Here is a 23,327-nt window from a genome sequence, read left to right as displayed (position 1 = left end):
TACAGCTTTTCTTGAACGCCATGCATAAGGTGTACTAATTTAGCTCATCCACTTAACCAATTCAGGAGACCTTTTATCACCAATTAACATTTAAATTGGTTGACTTATTAATGCTTTTTGTGTGTTTGTGTACAGTATATGATAATACCTGCCCCCTCAAGTGTTACTTCCTCTTATTCCCTCTTGACCCCTTAAAGGTCAAGCAAGTTTTACCTCTGGCTCTGCATCATGGCATTGCATTTCTTTTCCTGGGACTCAAAATGGTTATATTATACTTTTTCCATTGATGTTCTGTGATTTTTCCATAAAAACACGGCACATCTTTTTCATATTTTGACACTAAATGTCCTTTGACCCAAAGGAGCCACCACCCCTTTTCAGAATCTGCTGTGTATTCTTGTATTAAGCAGTTGTTTCATTGTGAAATTTTTTTTCTACTTTATTTTTTCCATACATTGTAATCAACAGACAAGTTTATTTATTTCTATGGCATTTTCAGCTTTAAATTGTCAAGGGAAAAAAAGAAACAGAACAAAAACAGCATATCAAACCCTGCAACTTTTTTTGGTGGGGGGCTGCCTGATGCATGCATGTACATACAGACAGAAAAAAATTGATATGGGTGTAATAGTCGTGCATTGCAAAGGGATTTAAAAACACTCGATGAATATTCAGGAGGTGTGTGTGTGTGTGCGTGTGCGTGCGTGCGTGCGTGCGTGCGTGCATGTGTGTGTATACGCTCATGTGTGTGTCAAAAAGAGAATAATTTATATACCAGGAAATGATGTCCTGTTGCACATGTTGCCCTGCTCCTGATTTGATTGATTTAGGAAAATAAATTGTTAATTTAGTTTGGCTACCACTTCCTTAAAATACCAGACTTTATTTATAATGTAATATAATATGATATAATATAATACAATATAATATAATATAATATAATATAATATAATATAATATAATATAATATAGTATAATATGATATAACAGAGTTGAACTGTATCAACAATTTTACACACACAGACAATATGCAGTACGGCAAATTCTCAGATGAAAGCATATTGGGAAAAAAAAAGAATTATACAAACACTCATACTATACACCCAAAACACTTATGGTACTAAATTTAAACTCTTCATCATCATGCTGTGTTTCTACATAATTATTGCAGCATTTTTCTTGTTGTCAAGGCAACAAAAAGATCGTCTAAATAATAGATGGATGGTGGAGGGGGGGCAGAAAATGGCTTATGCGGAAACATTTCAGTTTCAATTTCTGCCTTTTCTTTCTGAGGTCAGTGTTCACCATCAAAGTATGTTTATGTTTTGTCGGATTCAAAATTGATTTAAAAATATTCAAGCAATCGTGTAAGTATTTGTGATCTAAATATTGTAATGTAAGATATCTCATGAGCATTTTGTGAGCATATGGTTTTTCAGTATGACCCCAGTTGACTCATGTTTGTATTTTCAGCACCAGTTTGAAGACAAATGCCACAACTTAGCATGGCTAAATTGATTATTCAAAAAATATATACTTTGTAGATGTAAGATTCTGAAAACAATCATGGTCAAACTGATTGTCTAGTCACTCAGAAGTTTATAAGAGAGAGGGTCCGGTTGCATAATTGCTTTTTAACATCCTAATTTTTTTAGTCACGTATCTGTTGTTGGGAAGATCGATTGCAACTCGGATATTGAAGATCTCCCTCCCACCGAGAGATCGGGAGACTAGATTGATGAAGGGTGATAAACTGTTGAAAAAGAAATTTAGGCAAGGATCTCATTTTCAGCAGTGGAAACCAATAAACGAGGAGATAGGGGGTAAATGGATCCAGAGACGATAGAGGAAAACAGGAGAAAAGGTGAGGCTAAGTTGCTTATATAATAAAAAGAGAGCATGCATAGACAGAAGGATGAGAAGAAGGCAATGAGAGAAAAAGTTGCATGATGGATAAAATGGGAGAAGAGTATCGTACTGGAGAACCGAGAAATGTGTGGAAGAAGGGATAAAATAGAAGATGGAGGACTTCAGTCCCCCGCTGATATCTAATTTCAAGCTGTTCAATAAGGCTGCTCTTATTCAGCTCTATGTAGGGGAAATGATAAACACACATTCATCCGTACATCCGTGCAAATAGACGAATGTGATTATAATATATACTCACATGATAATATAGATGTACAAATATACAGTCACAGAGGTCCACACGTTTTGTACTGTGTATGTAAAAATAATCCAGTTTAGATCCACATTCGCAACAAGCGTACAAAAATAAGATTTGTGTTTTCTCGCTCTTGCCCTTTCTCTCTCAGACACCAATTCCCTCCTCGTGTGATACAAAGCTTATTCGTGTCACAGGCCAGCTAGAGGATAGTCAATTATAGATTTTCTTTCTGCAAAGAGAAATAATATGGATAGTGACAGACATATGGAAGAGAAGATCGTAAAATATACACACATCCTTTTCTTTTTTCACTTCCTATATCACCATTTTCATCTGCTGTCAAGAAGTCGTGTATATCAGTATTGTTCAGGACCAGCAATGACATATAAGGACAAACTTTAGTGTTTTACATTCAGCGAGGCCTCTGGGATGGGAAAAAAATGACACTCGGTATATAAGCAAATAGAAACGGTAAAAGCCATTTAATATACAGGATACATTTTACATCCAGCGTTCTTCTCATCCACTCTCAACGTGCAATTTTGAAATAATAAGAATGTGGATTACCTCATCAATAATATGTGTGTCAACTAATAATCTAAATTTGCCTTTTTTTTTTTTAATTGAATGAATTCTGTGATGCTTTCAAAGAGGGTGATCCTTAACACTGGGAAGTTATCTGCATGAAGGGATAGAGATGAACATGCCAAATGCGCGATTGGGATTTTTGCACTGATTGTAGAGAAGCAAACCAGGGAAGCATGATAGCGCCATCTACTGTCAGGAACTTGTCTTGTACCAATTTTCCACGTAAGATGTATTGCTTTGATTTAGTAATTTTTTAAGCCTACCTGCTGGGTGGGGTTTAAGTGTCACACAGTAGCTTTCAGCGCTCTACTTTTCTATACTAAGTCTCCTCCAAGCCATCTCCCCCGTCTGTCATTTACAAGACATAGGTTATTTGATCTTAAGTACAGGCATACTTTTTTTTCCCACTAAATGAAAGTGACAAGGTAGTTCTTTGGTTTGAGCCACCCTTTTAACCCTTTCTCCCCCTACGTCTGCTTTCTCTCCAACATGTAGTAATGCTATAGTGGCTATTTGATTGCAGCAGCCAGAAGTGAGTCAGTGAATGCAGCTAGGATAGCATGTATTTGAACCGTACATTACCTCATAACACAAGAACCACTGCAGTCTGAGTAATTTAGTCTCTGCTACAGCTTAAGGTTGCTTCTATCATCTTTGTTTTGTTGGTTTTTTTTTTTCTCTTTTTTTTTTTTTTTTCCCTAAACCTGAGAATCCAATGACCAAATCCAAAACGTTACAGCTTGACATTATAGCACAAGACATTTTTTTAGAATCATTGCCAACATAATTGGTGTCTTATTTCTTAAGTTTGGGATTTTTAGTTTGGATTTATTGGTCTCCATGCTGGAGAACCTAGTGTTAGTGTTTTTTGGGGGAGTCAATGCTGCCTAATTAGTAATGACTCATAGGGGTCATTTAGGTGTTAGTTGCTTTTAATGTTTTTAGTTTATTTGGAGTAAAGTGTTGTTCTGAAATCTAGGCATTGGACTTTTGCAACATATGTAAAGTCACTTTAATACACTGTGTTATATGTATAGGTTCCTTTCGCAGATTGTTGTGTGTTGATGCTGTAGCTTGGATACTGTAATTTTCAAAGTTCGGGCCCTGTTTACTATAAAGATAATGATTTTGCCATGTGGCTCGGCTGTGTTTGTGTTGCTCATGGCAGATTGTTGAGGTTTTGGTGCAGTTTCACAGGGTGTCTGGATTTCATACCCATGTAGAAGTTTACCACTGTGGCCCCAGGTTCAATTTCCAACTGCAGATTTTATTTATAAACTGCAATGATCATGGACACATGAGTCATAAAATAATTTAAAACAATATGATATGATACAGTACAATAAAATGTGACAGTCTGACGTTTGCTTTCCTTACTTCAGATTGGCCCACCCAGCCAGTGGGAGGTGAGCTTATTCTGTTTTGGCTGAAGGGTTGAATTACAAATTTTGATTTTCTTTTCTTTGACTTTTTAAAACAACTTTCTATTTAACAAAAGACAGACATAGACTCAACAAACAACCTTAATTTGGGACTTTTGCAATGCAATCAGGGAAATAATCAATTAATCTATATGCTGTTGAAACCACAATATGCACTGGAGCTGCGTTTTGATATTGTTTTTTTTTTCCTGCAGCTGCAGAGTGACTGATACAATGTGATGCATCACTGATTTCAATGGTTCCAAGTATTATTTCCTGATATAAGGATTAGTTATTGATATCTGTAACCAAAAACCACCCTTGACTGAGCTAATTTCAATAGGATTATTTTCTGTTACAATATGTCTGATTTTTCAAGACTGGGGCTTCAGTATTGCAATATTTATTTTCATTTATTCATTTAAAGTTGGACATTCAAAGAATCAAATTTCTTCCTCCTAACTTCCAAAAGCTTCCAAATTAAATAGATTTTGATAAAGCCATTTTTTTAGCATTTCTGCAATTGTGCAGAGCTTTCAATTGTATTGTATCCATCCATCCATCCATCCATCCATCTATCCATCCATCCATCCATATTCCCCTGCTTATCCAGAGTCGGGTCACAGGGCAGCGGCCTGAGCAGTGAGGCCCAGACCTCCCTCTCCCTCGCCACATGGTCCAGCTCCTCTGGGGGGACCCCAAGGTGTTCCCAAGCCAGCCTGGAGTCATGCTCTCTCCAGCATGTCCTGGGTCTTCCCCATGGTCTCCTCCTAGATGGGTATGCTTAGAATACCTCCCCACAGAATTGCCCATGGAACACGGTCGAATGCCTTCTCCAGATCCACAAAACACATGCAGACTGGTTGGGCAAACTCCCATGCCCCCTCGAGGACCCTGCGAGGGTATAGAGCTGGTCCACTGTTCCACGACCAGGACAAAAACCACACTGCTCCTCCTGTATCCGAGGTTCAATTACCCGACGTACCCCTTTTCTCCAGCACCACTGGAGAATAGACCTTACCAGGGAGGCTGAGGAGTGTATAGTTGGACCTTATAGTTGGAGCACACCCTCCGCCCCCTCTTCGTCTGGGAGTCCAGGACATACGGTCCTAAGTCCGACAACCTAAGGTGTGTAGGTGCCAAGTGCACCTATGGACACCTGTATGCCTGACCATGGTGTTTGTGATGGGTAATCCATGATGAGCACAGAAGTCAACTAACCAGACACCCCTTGGGTTCAGATCTGGGGGCCCATTCTTCACAATCACGCCCCTCCAAGTCGGACCATCATTGCCAAAGTGAGCATTGAAGTCTCCCAGTAGGATAAGGGAGTACCCTGCGCTCTCGAGCAGCCCCTCTATGAACCCCAGGAAGGGTGGGTAAACTGAACGACTGGGTGCATAGCCACAAACAGTCAGAGCAGACCGCCAAGGTCCCCCGTTTCAGCCACGGCCAGGCTCACATTGCACCTGACCCCATTGGCTTCCTGTGGTTAGTGAGCCCAGGTGAAGAGAGACCCATGTCAGTCCTTCGGGCCGTGCCCGGCCGAGACCCATGGGTAAAGGCCCGGCCACCAGATGCTCGCCAACAAGCTCCCGCCCTGGGCCTGGCTACAGGAAGGTGCCCTGTCACCCGCACCAGGGCAAGGGAAGACTTAATCCAAAGTTTTTCTTCTTCAGGGGAGTTCTATTGTATTGTAACATCTTTAAAACATTCTGAAAAATAGTTGTTTTTTTTTACAGATTGTATTGTGTCATGTGTGAAAAAAAAAAAAATCACTGTTTTTTTAGAATTTGAGAAAAAACATATTTCTGGTTGCTTCTGTTGAACAGACAGACAACAACTTTTGGAAAAAAAAAATGAAAAGAATTAAATTGTCTAAGAACAGACATAACATACTGTGATTGTTTTTTGTTTTGTTTTTATTTTTTGCCCACATAAAGTATGACTTTCCTTTACAAAAAAAAAACCTTCTTGAAATTGGTGTTAGCGTTAGACTCTGGCAAAACCTTTTGCCAAAGTGCAGCATTATATCAATGCCCATCTTACTGACACACTGCCTGAATAGCTCTACAACAGTTCTGCCATAATTTTCACAAATTACTACATAAAGTAAAATGTATTTTTCGTTTCTTTTGCTGTATCCCTCGGAACTTCGTGTAATGCGGATGCGAGGCTTTTTGCTGAGGTAAAAACATAAAATGTGAGAGTAGCTCAGCTTTGTAAAGAACGGTGTAGTTTCATCCTGGAAAACATTAACAGTCTAGTGCAATTACCTCTCAATGGCTGCCTTTTGCCTAGTATGTCGGTGTGTATTAACGTGTATTTTTGTGTGGCAGCTAAGTGGCTGTTTATGTTGTTGCAAAGACGTCATATAAGGAGTATGTGCAAAGTTGCCCAATTCTGTGTGTGTGTGTGTGTGTGTGTGTGTGTGTGTGTGTGTGTGAAAAGGGAGATGTGCATCAGAGAGAAAGCATTTTGTACACCATGTGATAGCAATATGTGCTGATTGTATTCCCTTGGGTCCTGCCCTCCCAATGCCTCCACCCCAGGTTATTTCTAACGCACTAATTCCCTCTCTCTCTCTCACACACACACACACACACACACATACACGCACACACACTAATTCAAGTATCCATAAACATCTCGCTCAAAACTCACCTCTAATCTTGTCAAACTGCCCTTGACCTTTCAATTTCTACCCATCCTTCTGCTTTTATTTGGTTTACTATAACTTTTTTTACTTTTACTGCATTTTTCTTTCTTAATGTCTTCATCTTTTCTTTCTTTTTCAATTCCTCCGTCCCCCCGGTCTTGGAGTTCCACCTGCCGCTCATGTCTTCTTCACCACTTCACCTCACCTCTTATTCTTTCATCTTTTCCCTTATACCTCCCCTTGCTTCCCTCATCTGTCCCGCACTCAGTCCTTTCCTCTGTCCTCTACCTTCATCCTTGCATTTGCCATTCCTTCTTCATCATCACCCCTCCCTTCCCCCTCTATCAACTTCTACACGCCCTGCCCATCCCCACCCCCCTCCATTAGCAGATTAGATTTAGTCATAATGCCGCTGGGCATCGTGATTTTACTGGCTCCCATTACTCCTAAATCATCTCTTCCTTCCCCCATGCCTATCTTTTTCTTTCTTTCTCTCCCTCTCTCTCATCTCTCAACAATAACACGCAAACACCTTCTTCCACAAATACTGACCGGATACCATATGCCTTACACTGCTTTTGTAATACCCCTGAATTAGCAGCAGAGCCAGTGATTTGTAATGCAGCATGATTGGATGGGAGGAGAGAATTTGGTTCAATTTCTTTTTCACTGCATCCATCCTTTATTTCTTCATGTATTCCCTCAGGGCACGGCTGATTTTTATATCCTTGTGTTAGGGGTGAACTGCATTCTCTTGTGTGTTTTTATATTAGGGGTTTTGGAGTAGACTTTCCTGGAATGAAGTGATTGTATAATGCAATTTTTTGAAGGGCAGCTTGTTTCTTTTTTTTTTTTTTTTGTCATTTCAATTATTCTGGGGAGAACTGAAAGACGGGGACAGAGACTAATATGAACACATTCAAAAGTAAACGAGAGATGGAGAGAAAACGAAGAGTTATATGTATTCACGGCTTGTGCAGATGCAGCCGGTAGGTCTGCGTGTTCATCATTCCCGTTATGTCAGCGTCTTATCATTTATTATGGTAGCGGGTGAGTTAATTGTACTTTTACCCTCAGTGACAAAACTGCTGATCACAAAGTCCATTTTAATCTTGTCCAGACAGCTCTGAGCATATTTATGACATCCATATACATGCAGCACTAACTCTATCATAAATTAAAAGCCGTCACATAAAAAATAATTCACAACCTGTTACCGTTTCATGCATATTGTCCACTACTCAGAAACGTCTACATTTTGAAAGAACACAATATTGTTTTAAAGGAAAATTGAAAAACGCACCGTGTTCATTCATTCTTAAAAAAGTCAATTAAATGCACGTTGCTTGTTGATACCAATTATTGAACGGCTGGTTAATAGAATGTACATTTCTGGAAAAAAAAAAGAAAAATTAAATAGTTGTGTTCAAACCTCCAAATTTTAATTGGCCTTTTTTCACACTTTCTACCTTTTCTTAGAAAGAAATCTGACAGGATCCTCAATTAGATGGATTCGAATATCTCACAGCTCATCGTGTTTGTTGTAGTGTTTCAGCCATTACCAGATGTTAAGACCAATTTACCTCACCCCCCTCTTTTTAACCCTAATTTGACCAGGCAAATGAATTAAGAATCCATTTCCTGCACCTGTCACATTTTTTTTTCAGACCACAGAGAAGGCCTATTTAAGAGGAACAATGGTGCTGAATCTGGATCCACTCAATCTAATCCCTTTACCCTAATGGGCGCCACTGCTTTTCAAACACACCCTGTAATGCAATTGCATTAGCATTCACATTCATACACATGCACATTACATTTAAAAGCAGAAAAATGTATTCACACTCCAACATTCATAATTTTGCTGGGTATGTATGTAACTACTAACACTGCTCTTTGTCATGAGTGGACACAGACATTTAACTGATAAGAACGCGGTCTGTCATACGTGCAAATATTTGTGCATGCTTCTTTGTGCGAATACACACACAACCCTCTCTTCCAGTTAGCCCTGACATTAGCCACTCATGGTTTCTAACTGGATCATGAGGCTTACTAAAGAGATTAGGGCGTAGAGACAGGATAGCAACCACACACACTCACACATACACGCACATACACACACACATACATGTACAAATGTGCACAAGATCACTGTTCTTTTCCCTAGTTGTCTCTTTAATTCCATTCCCTTTCTCCATCTTCCTCTATATCTCTCTTGCCCAATGTGAAATACACACATACACTCTCATTCAAGCAGACAGGCCCTCAGGCTAAGAAGACAGCAGCCAGTAGCTATTGTGGAAGACAGTCTGTCAGAGGAATTAGCCTACCGCTGCATGCGAAGGGAGGATGACAGTCTGCTCTGTTAGCCATCACAATCACTTTATTTCAAGTACTCCCATGCACTATTGTAAATACCTCCCTTTTCTTTCTGAGTTTGATTCACCTGTATTTTTCATCATACACAAGGTATGTTGAGGATATTTTGTAAACATTAATACCATGCCATAGTTGAACAAATTGGTTGATAGTATTCACATTTTTAAAACTTCACTACACAGGAATATGAACCAAATAATATTTGATTTATAAAAACATCTTAATTAATTTTTTGGTTAGACTAGACTATTGAAATATAAAAAAAAGAAGTTATATTTAGAATAGTACCTATAGTAGTATCAGTAGTCATCAAAAGTTCATTTTTTTTGACAATATCTGATTACAACTGGAAAAAAGATTTTCTCAGTTTTAGCCCAAGTAGTTCACTTTTATTTAAATATAGATTAAAACATATTTAGCATTACACAAGCAGTTAAACAAACCCCTGGTCAATCTTTCCTAGTATTTGTCATGTAACAACTTTATAATTCATTGTTGATTTGTGAATAACGTTCCACCAATTTACATGGTAATTGCCTTTTTCTGAATAATTTAATTTTGTCTTTTTCATTTATGTCATAACTAATACTATTTTTCGGCAAATCACAAATCACACACACACACACACACACACAGACACACACACACACACACACATATATATATATCCCTTTATCCAATGCTTTACTATATGCTTTACTATACATGGCATATCTATGGTATTTCAGGGGATACTATTTTGTATCTTTCAAGTTATAAAAGTCAGTTTCATTGAACCACTGCCTTGATTACATTGTCAGTTCTGGAGAAACATGATATTCTTCATTATATCTCACCAGGGCTTCCTAAAGATGAACAGTTCTTACAAAACTGTCACAAGCTGAATGATGCATATTTGCCATAGTTTTACTCAAGAAAACACATCAACCTTTAGACAAACGCATTCTCACACAGAGAAAGCTTAATTTGTTTACTCTCATCACACTTTCTAGATGTTTACCTTTGCTCAATTATCTCATACAAAAAAAGACAACACTAACCACATGTGCTCTGTCTCCAATCTCCCTTTCTCTCATACCCCTCTACTGCTGAGACACCTGCACTGTTCCATTCTGTTGCTGTATGAGGGGAAAAATAATTGGCCCACTGGTAGAATGGCCTTCAGTAGCCTTGACAACACTGACCTGCTGAGAGACGGATCAGATCTCAACAACGTGCCTTACAAGACATATGTAAAGACAACGTCCACACACAATTCATGTGTGAGCACACACGCTTTTGCACTCACAGTTCCAGGCGTCTCCTTCTCCTGCTAATTTTCAGCATATTATTTATGAGTGTTATGTTGCTCCCCGGGTGCTTGTAAAAGCGAAACACCACACTTGGCTTCTTTATTCACCTGCAGTTTATTTTCATCACCCTATTTCATATTTCCTGCATCCTTTTGTCTAAATTTCACTCACTCATGTTTCTCCCAAGTTCACCTTCCAATATCCTTCTCATCTTTTTCCTTTACCCCTTAACCGCTCCCCTTCTGGAAACGGCACCCAGCCCGCATTGTCTCATTTCCATTTTGATTTCTTTCTTGCTTCCAACTGTTAATCAGGCCAAAAATGCTTCTCCTTCAGAAAGTGCTGTTATCTGTTATTCTATATACTGTCCTTGCATCAGCCACTTATTGATGACCTATAAATAAAATAATAATAAAATGCTTAATCATTCACCAAACAACAGGATTTATCCTTTCTAAAGTTATGTTGTGCTTAATATATAGAAAGAGACAATTTACTTTTTTACTTGCCCTCTCCAGATATACTAAGTTTAGATTTTTTTTCCTTTCTCTTACAAGTATTCATTACGGCTAACTCCACTGGCATGACTATCCCTAATCATAAATTAACCTTAAGAGGCTTTCTAATTTGTTTAGCATATGGCACTCAATAGCGTTTGACCTTTTCTTGATATAAGAAAAAAAAATTAAATGAGAGAAAAAATGGGAAAATGAATTTCAGAAAGGGCAACAGAGCATATTACTTGTCCAGGGCAGACATGAAAACATATGTCTTTTGATATAATGGACAGAAAGAAAACGACACAAAAAGACAATGACGACTGCAGATACAGGCAGCTTTCTGTGGAATAAAGAATACTGAAATAGCCTCTCCTGGTTGAAAATGGTAAAAATCATCAAAATTATGAAAACAATCACTTTTTTTGAAAGGGGTGTGGATATGTGTACCTTCCATCATACCTTATGATTTTGATACATTTATCTTAAGTTTACCTATTTTTATTATTGAACTGCATGTTTTTTGAGATATTTCCTGTTGTCATGTGGAGCCTTGGTGTGTGTGTGTGTGTGTGTGTGTGTGTGTGTGTGTGTGTGTGTGTGTGTGTGTGTGTGTGTGTGTGTGTGTGTGTGCGTGCGTGTGTGTTTGTTTTTGCGTTTCATTATCTGTAGGGGTGAAGAGTGATGTGTCTCTGAGTATCAGCCTTGTGGTAGGTTAATTTACTGACAACCTAAACGGTTCTCCTCATTCACATCCAGCTGGCTTGTCACCAGGTCGCCTTGTTCCAATTGTATCTATCTTAAAAGCTTTCACTTTTGCCCAGCGTTATACCATTATTGCAAATGTAGGGGGGTTCTTTGCAAGTATTTATGTGACTTCTTTCCAGTGTAAACTTCTTACTATGTCTTGATTTGAAAAAAGTAGGGGATATGTGAATAGAAAATTGAAAAAAGACAAAAAAAAGCCATAAAATATATCATAATGGCCATAAAGGATAAGATTTTTAAAGCAAATCCTATCAAACTGCTGTACAAACAAGAAAAAATAGAACACGTAGAACATGATGAAAGAAAAAATTATTCATTAATTCTTCTGTTCATTCTGTCCTGTAGCCAGGGAAACAGTGGAGCTCGAGGTTTACAATGTACCTACTGCAATATTTGTATAAAAAATTCCAATGATAAAAATGATATATAAATTTCCCTCTGGGATTATCAACCTATCTAATAATGGGCAAACACTGAAAAACATTTTTTCATAAAAATTCACAAATCAAAATTATACATGAATTGATTTGTTACTGTTTTGTCCTAATATTAATTAACAATTACAAGCCTTTTCTAATGACTACATTCAGACTTACTGGAATCAGACCTCTCAAGGTTCAAACTTTTTTTTTTTTTTCAAGATTAGCACGACCATACGATAAGTGACTCCCATTACTGGTAAAGCCTTTTGCATTCTCTTTATAAAGCTTAAAGAAATTGATTATCTGTGGTTCAAAACTTAAAAAAAAAAAATCAGTTTCTGAATTTCTCTCACTGTCATTAATCATTAAATATATTCCAATGGAAGCACTATGCAAAGAAATCTGATAGCCATCTGTACATAGTCAATCCCTCAATTCATTCCCCATCTCTCGCTTCACAGTGTAGGTTTTTGTCATTTCTTGCCTGTCTGTTAATTTACTCTCCCCTTCTTCCATCTACCTTTCCTTTCTATGTCTATTCAAATGCCATCTCTAGATCGTTTGCTGCTGAAGTTTTATTAGCTCAGTAAATGTCTCTAAGGTCCCATATTACCGCCTAGTCAAAGCACTTCAAGAGGAGGAGCTTACATGAAAAAAAAAAGCCCAGAAAAAAATCGTTGTAATATCTCTAAGTCGAACGGATGACAATTCAAATAAGAACATGTATTAAAACAAAATGGCGTCAGGAACATTAAAGTGAATTAGTCAATAACAAATGACCATGTGTGCATCCCGCTGCTTTAACCTCTCTAACATTTTTTCCCCCGATAGTAACTCATCTAAATTTGTGGGATGTCTTTCGGGCGTGGGGCCAGAAAAGCTTTTATATTCATAAAGGCCTATGGATCACAAAGAATTGCATTAAGCTGTCCGATTTAATTACAGAATCGACAAAACATAATAGATACTTACAGCCTTACGGAGAGAGAAGGGCAGGGAAAGAGCAAGAGAGGGGGAGAAAGTCTGATAGAAATGGAAAGTGCAGACAGTGTCAATGTATAATGCTGATGCAGTGAATGTATCAAAGGAGGTGCTTGAGGAATTCGTGCATGTGTGTCTGTCGATGGAGGCGTGTGCAAGCACATGTCCCTAATGAAAGAATTGCAAGGGCCCATGAGACCTTTTGAGAAAGTTAAGTTTGATTTAGATGCTTCAGCTGCCGGATGATTGTTCAACTTGCAAACACAAAGTTGCTGAACAGTATACACACCTGACACCGATACACAGAGTGTAACTGTTTGCCTTTTTTTTTTTTTTTGACACACATACGTGACACGTACACACAGACAAAATGACTTGGATCCGTGAGAGTGAGTCAAGGAATTGAGTGAGGCTGGTCTGTCTCGCTCCCTGCCAACCTGGGCTGTCAGCCTCGCATTCGCCATGATCAATAGATGGAGCAATATTTCTATTCATAAAGCGGCCACTTAATTAAATCACAGGGAGTGGAGCGAGGGGGGAACGGGGAGGGGGGTGGCTGAATATGCTAGGTGGTATGGGGCGGAGGTTAGGAGGGGAAGCAAGGGCATAGAGTTAAAAGACTGATTAAAAAAAATACGAAGAGTGGCAAAAGAATGTAAAACAGGGTGAAGGAAGACCGTTCAGTGTGTCCTCTTGTATCAGTACACCAGAGGACAGGTTTCAAGGCTAAACATAACAGAAAAACAGAAAAATCCATCTGTTGTCTAAGACTGATTCTTTAATGTGATACGATCCCATGCTTTGAGATGAACTGATGAAATGATACCTTTCATCAAAAACTTGATCACAGTAAAAAAAAAAAAAGAAAGGGGGAAAGAAAATTGCAAAAAGAGAAAGCAGATGGTACATATAGAATCCTCACTTTCCAGCTAAAACAATTTATACATTTTGGCAATGAAAAAAAAAATTCCCAACAAAGTCCCTGTAGGGTATGTCGTTCTTTGCCAGCATGTTGGATAGCAAAACCCCTCAGCTTGTTGGCACCAGTCAGAATCACCCAAGTAGTGTGGCACATGTTGCCAAGACACGAAAACCAAGGTTTTCATGGGAAGGTTCCAGTTTTGAATGCATGAAGCGGAATGACAATGTTACTATGCCGCGTTTCAATCAGTAAATATACTCTGGATAAATAAAATCTGAGAAAAGCACTTATTGCACTTATGCGATTTGCCCAATAAAATAATGGTTGGAATATTGCGTAAAAACACTTGGATGTTTCCACTCGGACCTCCCTGCTCGCTGAGCTAATCGCAATTTGACATATATATATGTATTTGTGTAAATATGTGCGCTCATACTGTACTACGCACATTTATTGGATTGTAAATCCATGTGTTCATCATGACACAGATTAAAATTAATCAAAATCTTAGTGTGGACTGACAAGAGTTTTTGTGTTTTTATAGCTACTGGAATAAATCTACTAATCCAGACATTTCAAATTAACCATATTTTTATTGCAACTTAAAGGTAGTATTTAACAGTAAGTTAAAATGGCATAAATGATATTTTAATAGATTCAAAGGTTACAGATACCACAGGATATTGGATTGCTTCGACGGAACGGGCGGTAAGCACTGTAATACTTACTACATGACTTTGGTCTTACTCCACAATGGACTGCCTTAAAATAACAGGGGGAATATGAGCTAGCCAGCAGTCGATATTTATTATTCTCTTTATCGGGGAATATTAAATGCAGTTACAGCTCCCAAGGGAGAGGAAAAGAGATGTGGAGAGAGAAAGTGAGATTGTGTTTGGTTGGTAGAAATTGAGAGAAGAAAAAAGGAAACACAAAGTGAGGTGAAAGACTTGAGCACAACTCAAGGCCTCCTGTTTCAGGGAAAGAAAGTGTGCAACCTCGGTTTACCCAGAGTCCAACTTTTTTTTTTTTTTGGTCTCTTTAGCATTTTTCCCCCAGGGCTGACCTGAAGGTCATCTCTTTCTTCCATCTTCTACTGTCATTTGTACTCTAATAAAATAAACTTTGACACGCACGCACGCACGCATGCAAAGATGTATATTTTTTCCCGTCCATTTCTATACGTCGATTCTTTCGTTCAGGCCGACGTACAAATTCCACCTGACACACAGTTGCACACCTTTGCCATACTTCTGGTGATCTCTGTCTAACTAAGGCCTCCTGTGATTCCGTCTGACACAAAACCACATGAAATGAACCAGCCTTTTTACACTCCCCTTTTGAGGTCATTAGTTCAAACTTGAGCACCCTTGGTTCATATCTGGACAAGCCTCAGGGTAGATACATCTAATATTTGGTGTCTACAGTTACACATAATATTGTACAATGAGATACCCTGGGAGAAAAGTTCATTTGGTGTGTGTGTGTGTGTGTGTGTGTGTGTGTGTGTGTGTGTGTATATATAAAGAAAATAGGAGAGAAAAATATATAAGCGTTTCTCTGGTTTCAATTCGGGATGAGAGTTGTGCTGGAACGTGCGTGTGCGTGTACACATGCGCTCGTAACTTAATGTATGTTTTAGGGGTTAACAGTAATATCCGATGCAGCAAAGAGTGACCTGGCGAATGTTATTATTCTCCTCACATGAATAATGGAACTTAATATGGAAGAGGTGATAGCTGGGAGCAAACACACTGATACACACACCCTCATAGACCAAAGCCAACCACCACAACTGCTACCCCAAACCCCAGGAGGACCCTGCTGTCATCCTCAATTCCTCCAGACTTATAGGAGCCACAGAAAGTCACTATACCCACAGAGGAGAGGCATTCTTTGAGAAATTAATGGAGTGTGGTCTATTTTGAGAGTGAAGAAAGTCTTGGAATTAATTTTGTCAAAATTCAATCAGTTATGCTGTAACCAGGTAGCCATGGCAAACAGGGAACAGTTTATAAATGATTTCTTTTTCTTTTCTTTTTCCTCATCTCCTATTCCTTTTTATTTCCCCCTCACCTTGCTTTAAAACCCTGTTCTTTTGCCAAGCAATTTACAGAACTTTTCTTTCTTAGTTTGTTTTCCATCCACTTTTGTTCCCATTAAGATTTGTTCAGATATTTGGGAGATTTGCAGATCGCGTGTTACTTTTCTGGATTTGTGTCACTGAATTAGAACTCGTGTATAAATCAATCTGTTGTTTAATGGACTTGTTGGAATAATTGCACACTCCCTCATATGAAATGGCAGAAGTAGAGGCCCTAATAATTCAAACTGTAATCCTTTAAATGTAATGTGGGAAAAAAATTGGTTACACTGATTTGGTATTAATACAGATACATGTTCAAGGTTTGCGTTTTCTAGTACTTCTGAAGTGGTTTTATTACCTTTTTTTTTCTTTTCATTTATTTAAAAAAAATGAAAATGAAAAATGGCTTTGAAAGTCAGCCAGAAATGAGAAAATCAGCCAGGAATCTAAAAAGTCCCAAAAAAATGCCAAAATTCAACAAGAATTAACAGAATGTTTAAAATGTCACAAAATACGGAAAAATAGATGAAATCCCATTTGCCTGTTTGATATTATATTGTGCATTTAGACATTTCAGATCACCGAAGTTGAGTCATTTTCAAATTTTATGGCAAGTATTTACATAAAAAGTTCAAACAATTGACATACTTTGAGGTTTTGAGTTTTTAGCAAATTATTTTCTTCAGCTGAGAAGATACCATTAAAGATCTCAACTGTACCTTTCTTTTTTTTTCTCCCCATTGCCCATCCCTGTTCATACACTTGTGTATAAATGATGCCCAACACCTAAACAAACCTTGTGTGTGGGTGTTATTCTATCAGTGAATGGCCTTTCCAGGGATCACAGGGCAATCTCCTGATGGTGATAGCCTTCGCCCTGCTAAAAGGTCAGCAGGTATGACTCACTGGCAGATGAGAGGGGGGCAATTGTTTATTTGTGGACATATCACAAATCTGAGTGTTCAATGTGTTCAGCTGTTCTCATAAAATTATAAAAAAGCAGGAAAATAATTTTAAACACCTGCTAGTCCACTGGGCCATATAAACACATCAAACTGAAGCCACGGATAGCTGCTTAGATGTTGTTTCTTCTTTTTTCCTCACAATGTTCTCGTAGGTTGAAGTATATAGTTCTGAACTAATCTCGTGGTTCATTTTTTTTCCTTTTTTTTCACATTCTATTATTAGGATTTGGCTATTTGGCATTGCTTCTTCTGTTTGAGCAACATAAATCAGGAAAGTTTCAGAAAAACGTGTAAATATTTGTGTTTGAAATACCGTAGAGGAGTCTCTTGCAGTTTGGGTATGCAACCTTTTCCATTACCCTAAAACCACATTTGTTAATGAACAACATGTAATACGCCATGGTATGAAAGCATTGTTGCCTGCCTTGTGACATAAAAGTTTTATTGTATTAGCCTTAGATTTTGCTTCCCAGAGCTCGTGTCATGAGTCGTAAAGGCTGACAGAGAAACACAGTCTTATAATGAGAGAAATTGGTCTTGGACGGCTTTTCGCCTTTTTGAAGAAGAACAAATACATATTATGGTTTAAATATACATGTATGAAAAAACAGTCTTCTCATCATAGTCTGTGATTTTGCAGTGTCACTCCTTTCATCTATCTATTTTTTTGGACTAATTTTAATCCAATCATTTATCTATTAATTATTTCCTTTGTCAATGTAGCTGATGAAGTCACAAAGTGAAAAAGACAGGAAAGCTCTCTGTGGATCTCATCCAGAATGTGTCAGAGTCTTCAAAACAAGATATTTCAACACAGAGGATATATTCCGGCTGTGCTCTACATTCAGATGTCATAACACCATTCCTGCATCTCAAATGATTGCCCTTTTTCATATCCCTACATTTCCGCGCTGAGCAAAGCTGTACATAAAAGTTCACATTTTATTTGCCTAAACAGTATACAATGCCAGGCACATACTTTTCCCATCAAGGCCTCGGGAGACAAAACAGGAAACCCTCATCTCCTGTCAAACAGAAGGAATGAGCCAGAAAAACATGAAGCTGTGAGTAAAATATCCAAAATGATCAATCTTGTTAGTTTGAAGGAAAAAAAAAACACATTTTGCCAATTGATATTCAGAGGACCAATAACAGTTGATTTTCAGACAAGCTCACCCCCCACCCCATACACAGGATATGAATGTATGCACAGGACTGTCTCAGAAATTTAGAATATTGTGATAAAGTTCTTTATCTTCTGTAATGCAATTACAAAAACAAAAATGTCATACATTCTTGATTCATTACAAATCAACTGAAATATTATTATTTTAATATTGCTGATTATGGCTTACATCTTAAGAAAACTGAAAAATCCTATCTCAAAATATTAGAATATCATGAAAAAGTAATTTTTGTTTTTTTAATTGCATTGCAGAAGATAAAGAACTTTACCACAATATTCTAATTTTCATAGACAGTCCTGTACAACTGATAAATTAAATTGCATGCGCATATGTTGTTCAGATTATTAAATTTAGGTTTTCATGAAAGAGCATACCTGCTATATTCTTAACAACAGGGCGACATTAAAAAATAAATGGGGAATCGGTGGGTTAGAGGATCTTATTGTACTATGGCAAAGACTCAGTCAGGTTTCTTTTTAAATGATTTGCACTAATTTGACTTTTTGATGATAGCTATATACAGTGCTAAATAACACATTTGATGATATATTGATGTATGGCCCCTTACACGCCGGCCTGCTTGCCTGCCAGGTTGAATGTGTCAAGGCCTTTTAGTGAAAAGTGATTAGACACCTCCTACATGACGGCAAACTGTTCTAAATTTAGTCAGTACACAAGTACCTTGCTGAAAAACTGGTTTGGCTGATTTCCAAGCTGTGTGTGTGTTGGAAGGTGAAACAAGAATATCTAGGCAGAGGTCCTTGTTTCTTTTCTTTTATAATGCTTTTACTGCAACTACTTGGAAGAGAGGGTAAATCTTTTGTCTCATGTTTCATATCTTTTTTTCTCAGCCTCTAATTTCATTCTACTGTCTGAGTCATGTGTTCTTCCACAAAGAAAAACACTAATAGAGTTAAGGTCATGCTGTTGTCAAAAACAATTTGGCTCATAGAGCTATTCATTACAGAGGTGTATGGGTGTTTGTGTGTGAAGGAAAGCAAGGAAGAGCAATCAGTGAAGGAGAAAAAAATATAAATCTATTGCTCCGATGGTGATACTCAAATTGATTGCGTTGATTGGCAAGTTTCTCGGAATGAATGTGATTCTCTCATTTTTCCACTGTAGCACAAAAATGCGCGATCGGAGAGTATAACTTAAAAAGAGAAACAAATCTCACTGTAAACACACACACACACACACACACACACTTCAGGAGGTAGATGGACTCACGCCAGCAGTATTTCCAATAATTCCCTTTGTCTTTGAAGCTCTTTGGACCAAATTGTTCCACTGATCATAAATGTCATATCATCCTTCTCGGTTCCTGTCTCTCTCTTTCTTCCCCCTTGTTTTCATTATGTACCCCTCCTCTGTTTGGCTTTGTGTTCACTTGTGCTATAGATCAAATATTTGTGGTATTTTATCATTTGACTCCATACATCTTTTGGAAACACCACAACTAATGTCCTGTGTCCTTTTCTCCCCCCGATCCTCTGTTTCTCCCCCTCTCTATCCAGGGACCTCAGCGAGAACCAGATTCAGGCAGTTCCGAGGAAAGCTTTCAGAGGAATCACCAATGTCAAGAACCTGTAAGCACACTTATTCCCAACGGAACCACTTTTTTCCCTGCCCTGCCGTCTCATCTCTTCATCTAAATCCTAAACCTTTTTCCAAACCTTCATCTAAATCCCAAACCTAAACCACCTCACTTGTATATTTTCTTCCATAACCCATATTCCCACTTGCCTAATCCTTTTCTTGTCCCCCTCTTTGTCAGAGGTCTTCTTGTCCAAGGTCTGTTTTGCCCTCATGGCAATAACTTAATACCTACTTGATATTTATTCACAATATCCTGATTGCCTATTGTGTGATCAATATGCCACCAAATCGATTCTGGTCATCAGCATCGGCTCTTTGACCCCATCGGAGCACTTAGGAAATTACTGGGCAGAATTTTAGGGGTAAACAGTATCTCAATTGAATAGAAGGCAATAGAGAAAAGACTGTTACTGTGCCTTTGATGATTTGATACCACAACAATATTTCAGAAGAAACCCATTCAAGGTTTGGGGATTTGCTCGGAAACACTGCAAGCATCAAATCATTTTAAGGTAAATGCTATTATTTAGTTGAAAGGAATTGCTTTACAACAAAGCTTCTGTGTAAAAGCAGGTTTGTCGTATGAAAAAAGGAAAAAAAGAAGCTCCTTCTTGAATAAATGAAAAAAGAAACTTGTCTTCAAGCACTATTTCAGTGCAACTGCTGCAGAACAGATGAAAGTGATTAATTTGCATAAAAGGCAAAGAGGCAAAGATAAGATAACTATAACTATTGATTTACTATTATTTTATGATTTTCAAAATGTAAATAAAATTGTCAATTTGCATTTGCTGCAACCTTGGTCAAGTGGGCGATGTGTGGTTCAAAAAGAATGAAACGTTCTACATAACATTAATGCAGAATTAATAAATAATCCTTGCAGTCACTTTGAGTGGAAGCCAAATGCATCATTCTTATTTATCTACTGGACCGCAGGAGAGACAAATCATTTCATTAATGTATTTCATTCCACTTTGCTTACAAAGGGCGTGTGTTTTGATTTAATGCTTCTACCATAATAAATGGACCATGTGTCAAGATGGTTTTCTCAACTGGTCTCTTTCAAGTTCAAGAATCGACATTGAATTTATGCTTTTGAGTGAGATACAATCAAATACAAAGCCTTATACACTCAGCATAATTGCAATCATTGTGTGTGCTTTTGCGTAACATGGAGGAGCTTTCAAATGTCGCTTTCATTATCTATCACATTAACTCCATGACATTGGATACCATAGCAAATAGCAATATTGGATGTTGTAAGATTATGACTTGTCCTTAGAATATTGTTTGGGATCAATAAATGGCACATTGATGTATTACAACAGTCTATGAAAAGGAGTAACAACAGAAATAGATTATCCCCCAAACACAGAGGAAACAAAGATGAATCCAATTGTTTCAGGAGTGGAGAAAAAAACAAGAACACAATGAATATATTGCACACACACACACACACACACACACACACACACATAGATACACTATACACTATTCATTCAAAAAAAACACACACACACACACACACACTCTCAACTTCATTTAATCACCTATTTAAGGGCCCAGACAGTTTTATGTGGACTTCTAAAGGGTAAACAGACCAAAGTATGAAATTAAAAGAAAAAAATGAATAAAAATGTGACTCACCCAAAAATAACTTTGTCTTAATATTTCAGAGAAGCGAAATCAAGATATATTGGAAGGAGAGTTGACCCCACTACTTAAAGACCAGCTGTTTGCAGCCCTGCTCTGTTTTGCAAAGCTTGGGTCCTCATGCTTACAGACGTTCCAATCTGCTCATATAATAGCATCTCAAAAGATCTCAGGCATACTGGACATTAAATATATTGACTGTTTACTGCTTTGTTACAGAAGTGTAGATGTTGTGAATATGTATTGACCGGCAGAGCCGTCAAATTAATTAGCGTCACAAAATTTTCACCCACATCAAAAGCTTTTCATTTAATAGCAAGAAGCCATGCATGAGCTTACTTGAAGTACCTCTCTATGCTCGGGTGAATAAACACGAATCCCTGTGAAATATGAACCAATACATCAGATTATGAAAATATTTGTGCCTCCCATATTTTCACTCTGTACTCTGTAATTCGAATTTGCTACACATTAGTAAGGCCACAGGCAAATCTATTCCTCTGGTTCAGTCTATTTCTCCCAAGTGCGATGTAAATTCAATATTGCCGCCAAAGTCCACAGGACTTTTAGTTTTACTTGACTTTTAAGTCAAATGGCGCTGAAAGTGCCTGTAGTCTGTACTGCTGTGTGTGTTTGAATGTATAAAAGTGAGCAAGTGTCTGTTTCCATGGCCACAGTCCAAACAGGTTGGCATCTGATCAACTAATTCACTCTCCCTTTTAATAGAGGCCACAATCCAAACTAAACGCTACACACCATGTTACCTCGATGACCTTAGATTCTCTGAAGTGTTTCATGGCGAAACACTTTTGAATTCACCGCTACAAAATGAAACCCTTCAATGACTTAGTTAATGCCAAAATATTACAGTGTGGTGGGTATTGCATTGACCCTTATATATGTCAATGAGTTTAAGTTTGGAGTTGCATCTGAACTACTGGCCACTACCTTCAACGATCATTCACTCACATTACTTTAATACTGTCCTAGTGTAGCAGTTTATCTACTTTTATCCTTCTACTGTTGTTGTTTCTGCTCTTTTTAATGTCTCTCTTTAATGTCATTGTTACTGTTATTGTTTTATGTCTTTTGATACCTGTCCTCTGTCCTGTGCTGCTGCGACACCGGAATTTCCCAATCGGGGCCAATAATGTATCGTCTTATGTTATACCTTGGAACACAATGGTATCAATGGGTGTGCAAAATAAAGAATAAGATAAGATAAGATAAGATGAGATAGATGCTGTGACAGGCTGCCGCCAACTGGTGCCATCTTGAAAAAAAACAAGACTTGTGCTTTTGCTTTTGGGGTGTTCACCTTTTTAATCTTAATTTTCATACATGGCCTACATAAATAAGAAATAGATATGTTGAGGGAGATGATATTGTTAAGTTTCATTCAATTCAGACTTGGCACTGTAAACTCAGGTTCTCTCAATTGTCTCGCAATTGTCTCAGTAGGAGTCAGGAGGAAATAAATAAAATGGGGTTTTAAATGTTTTTCTGAAATGGATTACACTAGGTGTAGTCTGTGGCCCAGGGCAAGGCAAATACTTCCCATTGACATCACACGATTTCTGCATCTCGCTTCACCACCTTATTATCTGGTATCCAATCTAACAACTAATCTGAACACAGCTCTTGACATTCAGAAAACCTTTAAAGACATATCAGTCAAATTGTACAGTAAAATTGTCTGCCCCTTTAAATTGTTTTTAGCTAAATTGCTTTGTCCTAC

The 23,327-nt window shown here is 37.9% G+C and overlaps 1 protein-coding gene across 1 annotated transcript in view; it reads left to right on the top strand.

Annotated features, from left to right (window-relative positions):
• Positions 1 to 23,327, top strand: part of slit3 (slit homolog 3 (Drosophila)) — a 222,396-nt gene that overhangs the window by 104,276 nt on the left and 94,793 nt on the right. Inside the window, exon 5 of the mRNA XM_086158069.1 lies at positions 19,855 to 19,926. Coding sequence (XP_086014195.1) covers positions 19,855 to 19,926 — 72 coding nt within the window. The remainder of the gene's footprint in view (positions 1 to 19,854; positions 19,927 to 23,327) is intronic.

The sequence above is a fragment of the Fistularia commersonii genome, chromosome 13, assembly GCF_037954325.1.
Source record: "Fistularia commersonii isolate RoL2024-O1a breed Wild chromosome 13, RoL_Fcom_v1.0, whole genome shotgun sequence".
NCBI classification, from domain to species: Eukaryota; Metazoa; Chordata; class Actinopteri; order Syngnathiformes; family Fistulariidae; genus Fistularia; species Fistularia commersonii.
Note: the sequence above shows the minus strand (reverse complement) of the source record. Positions and strands in the feature narration are given on the sequence as shown.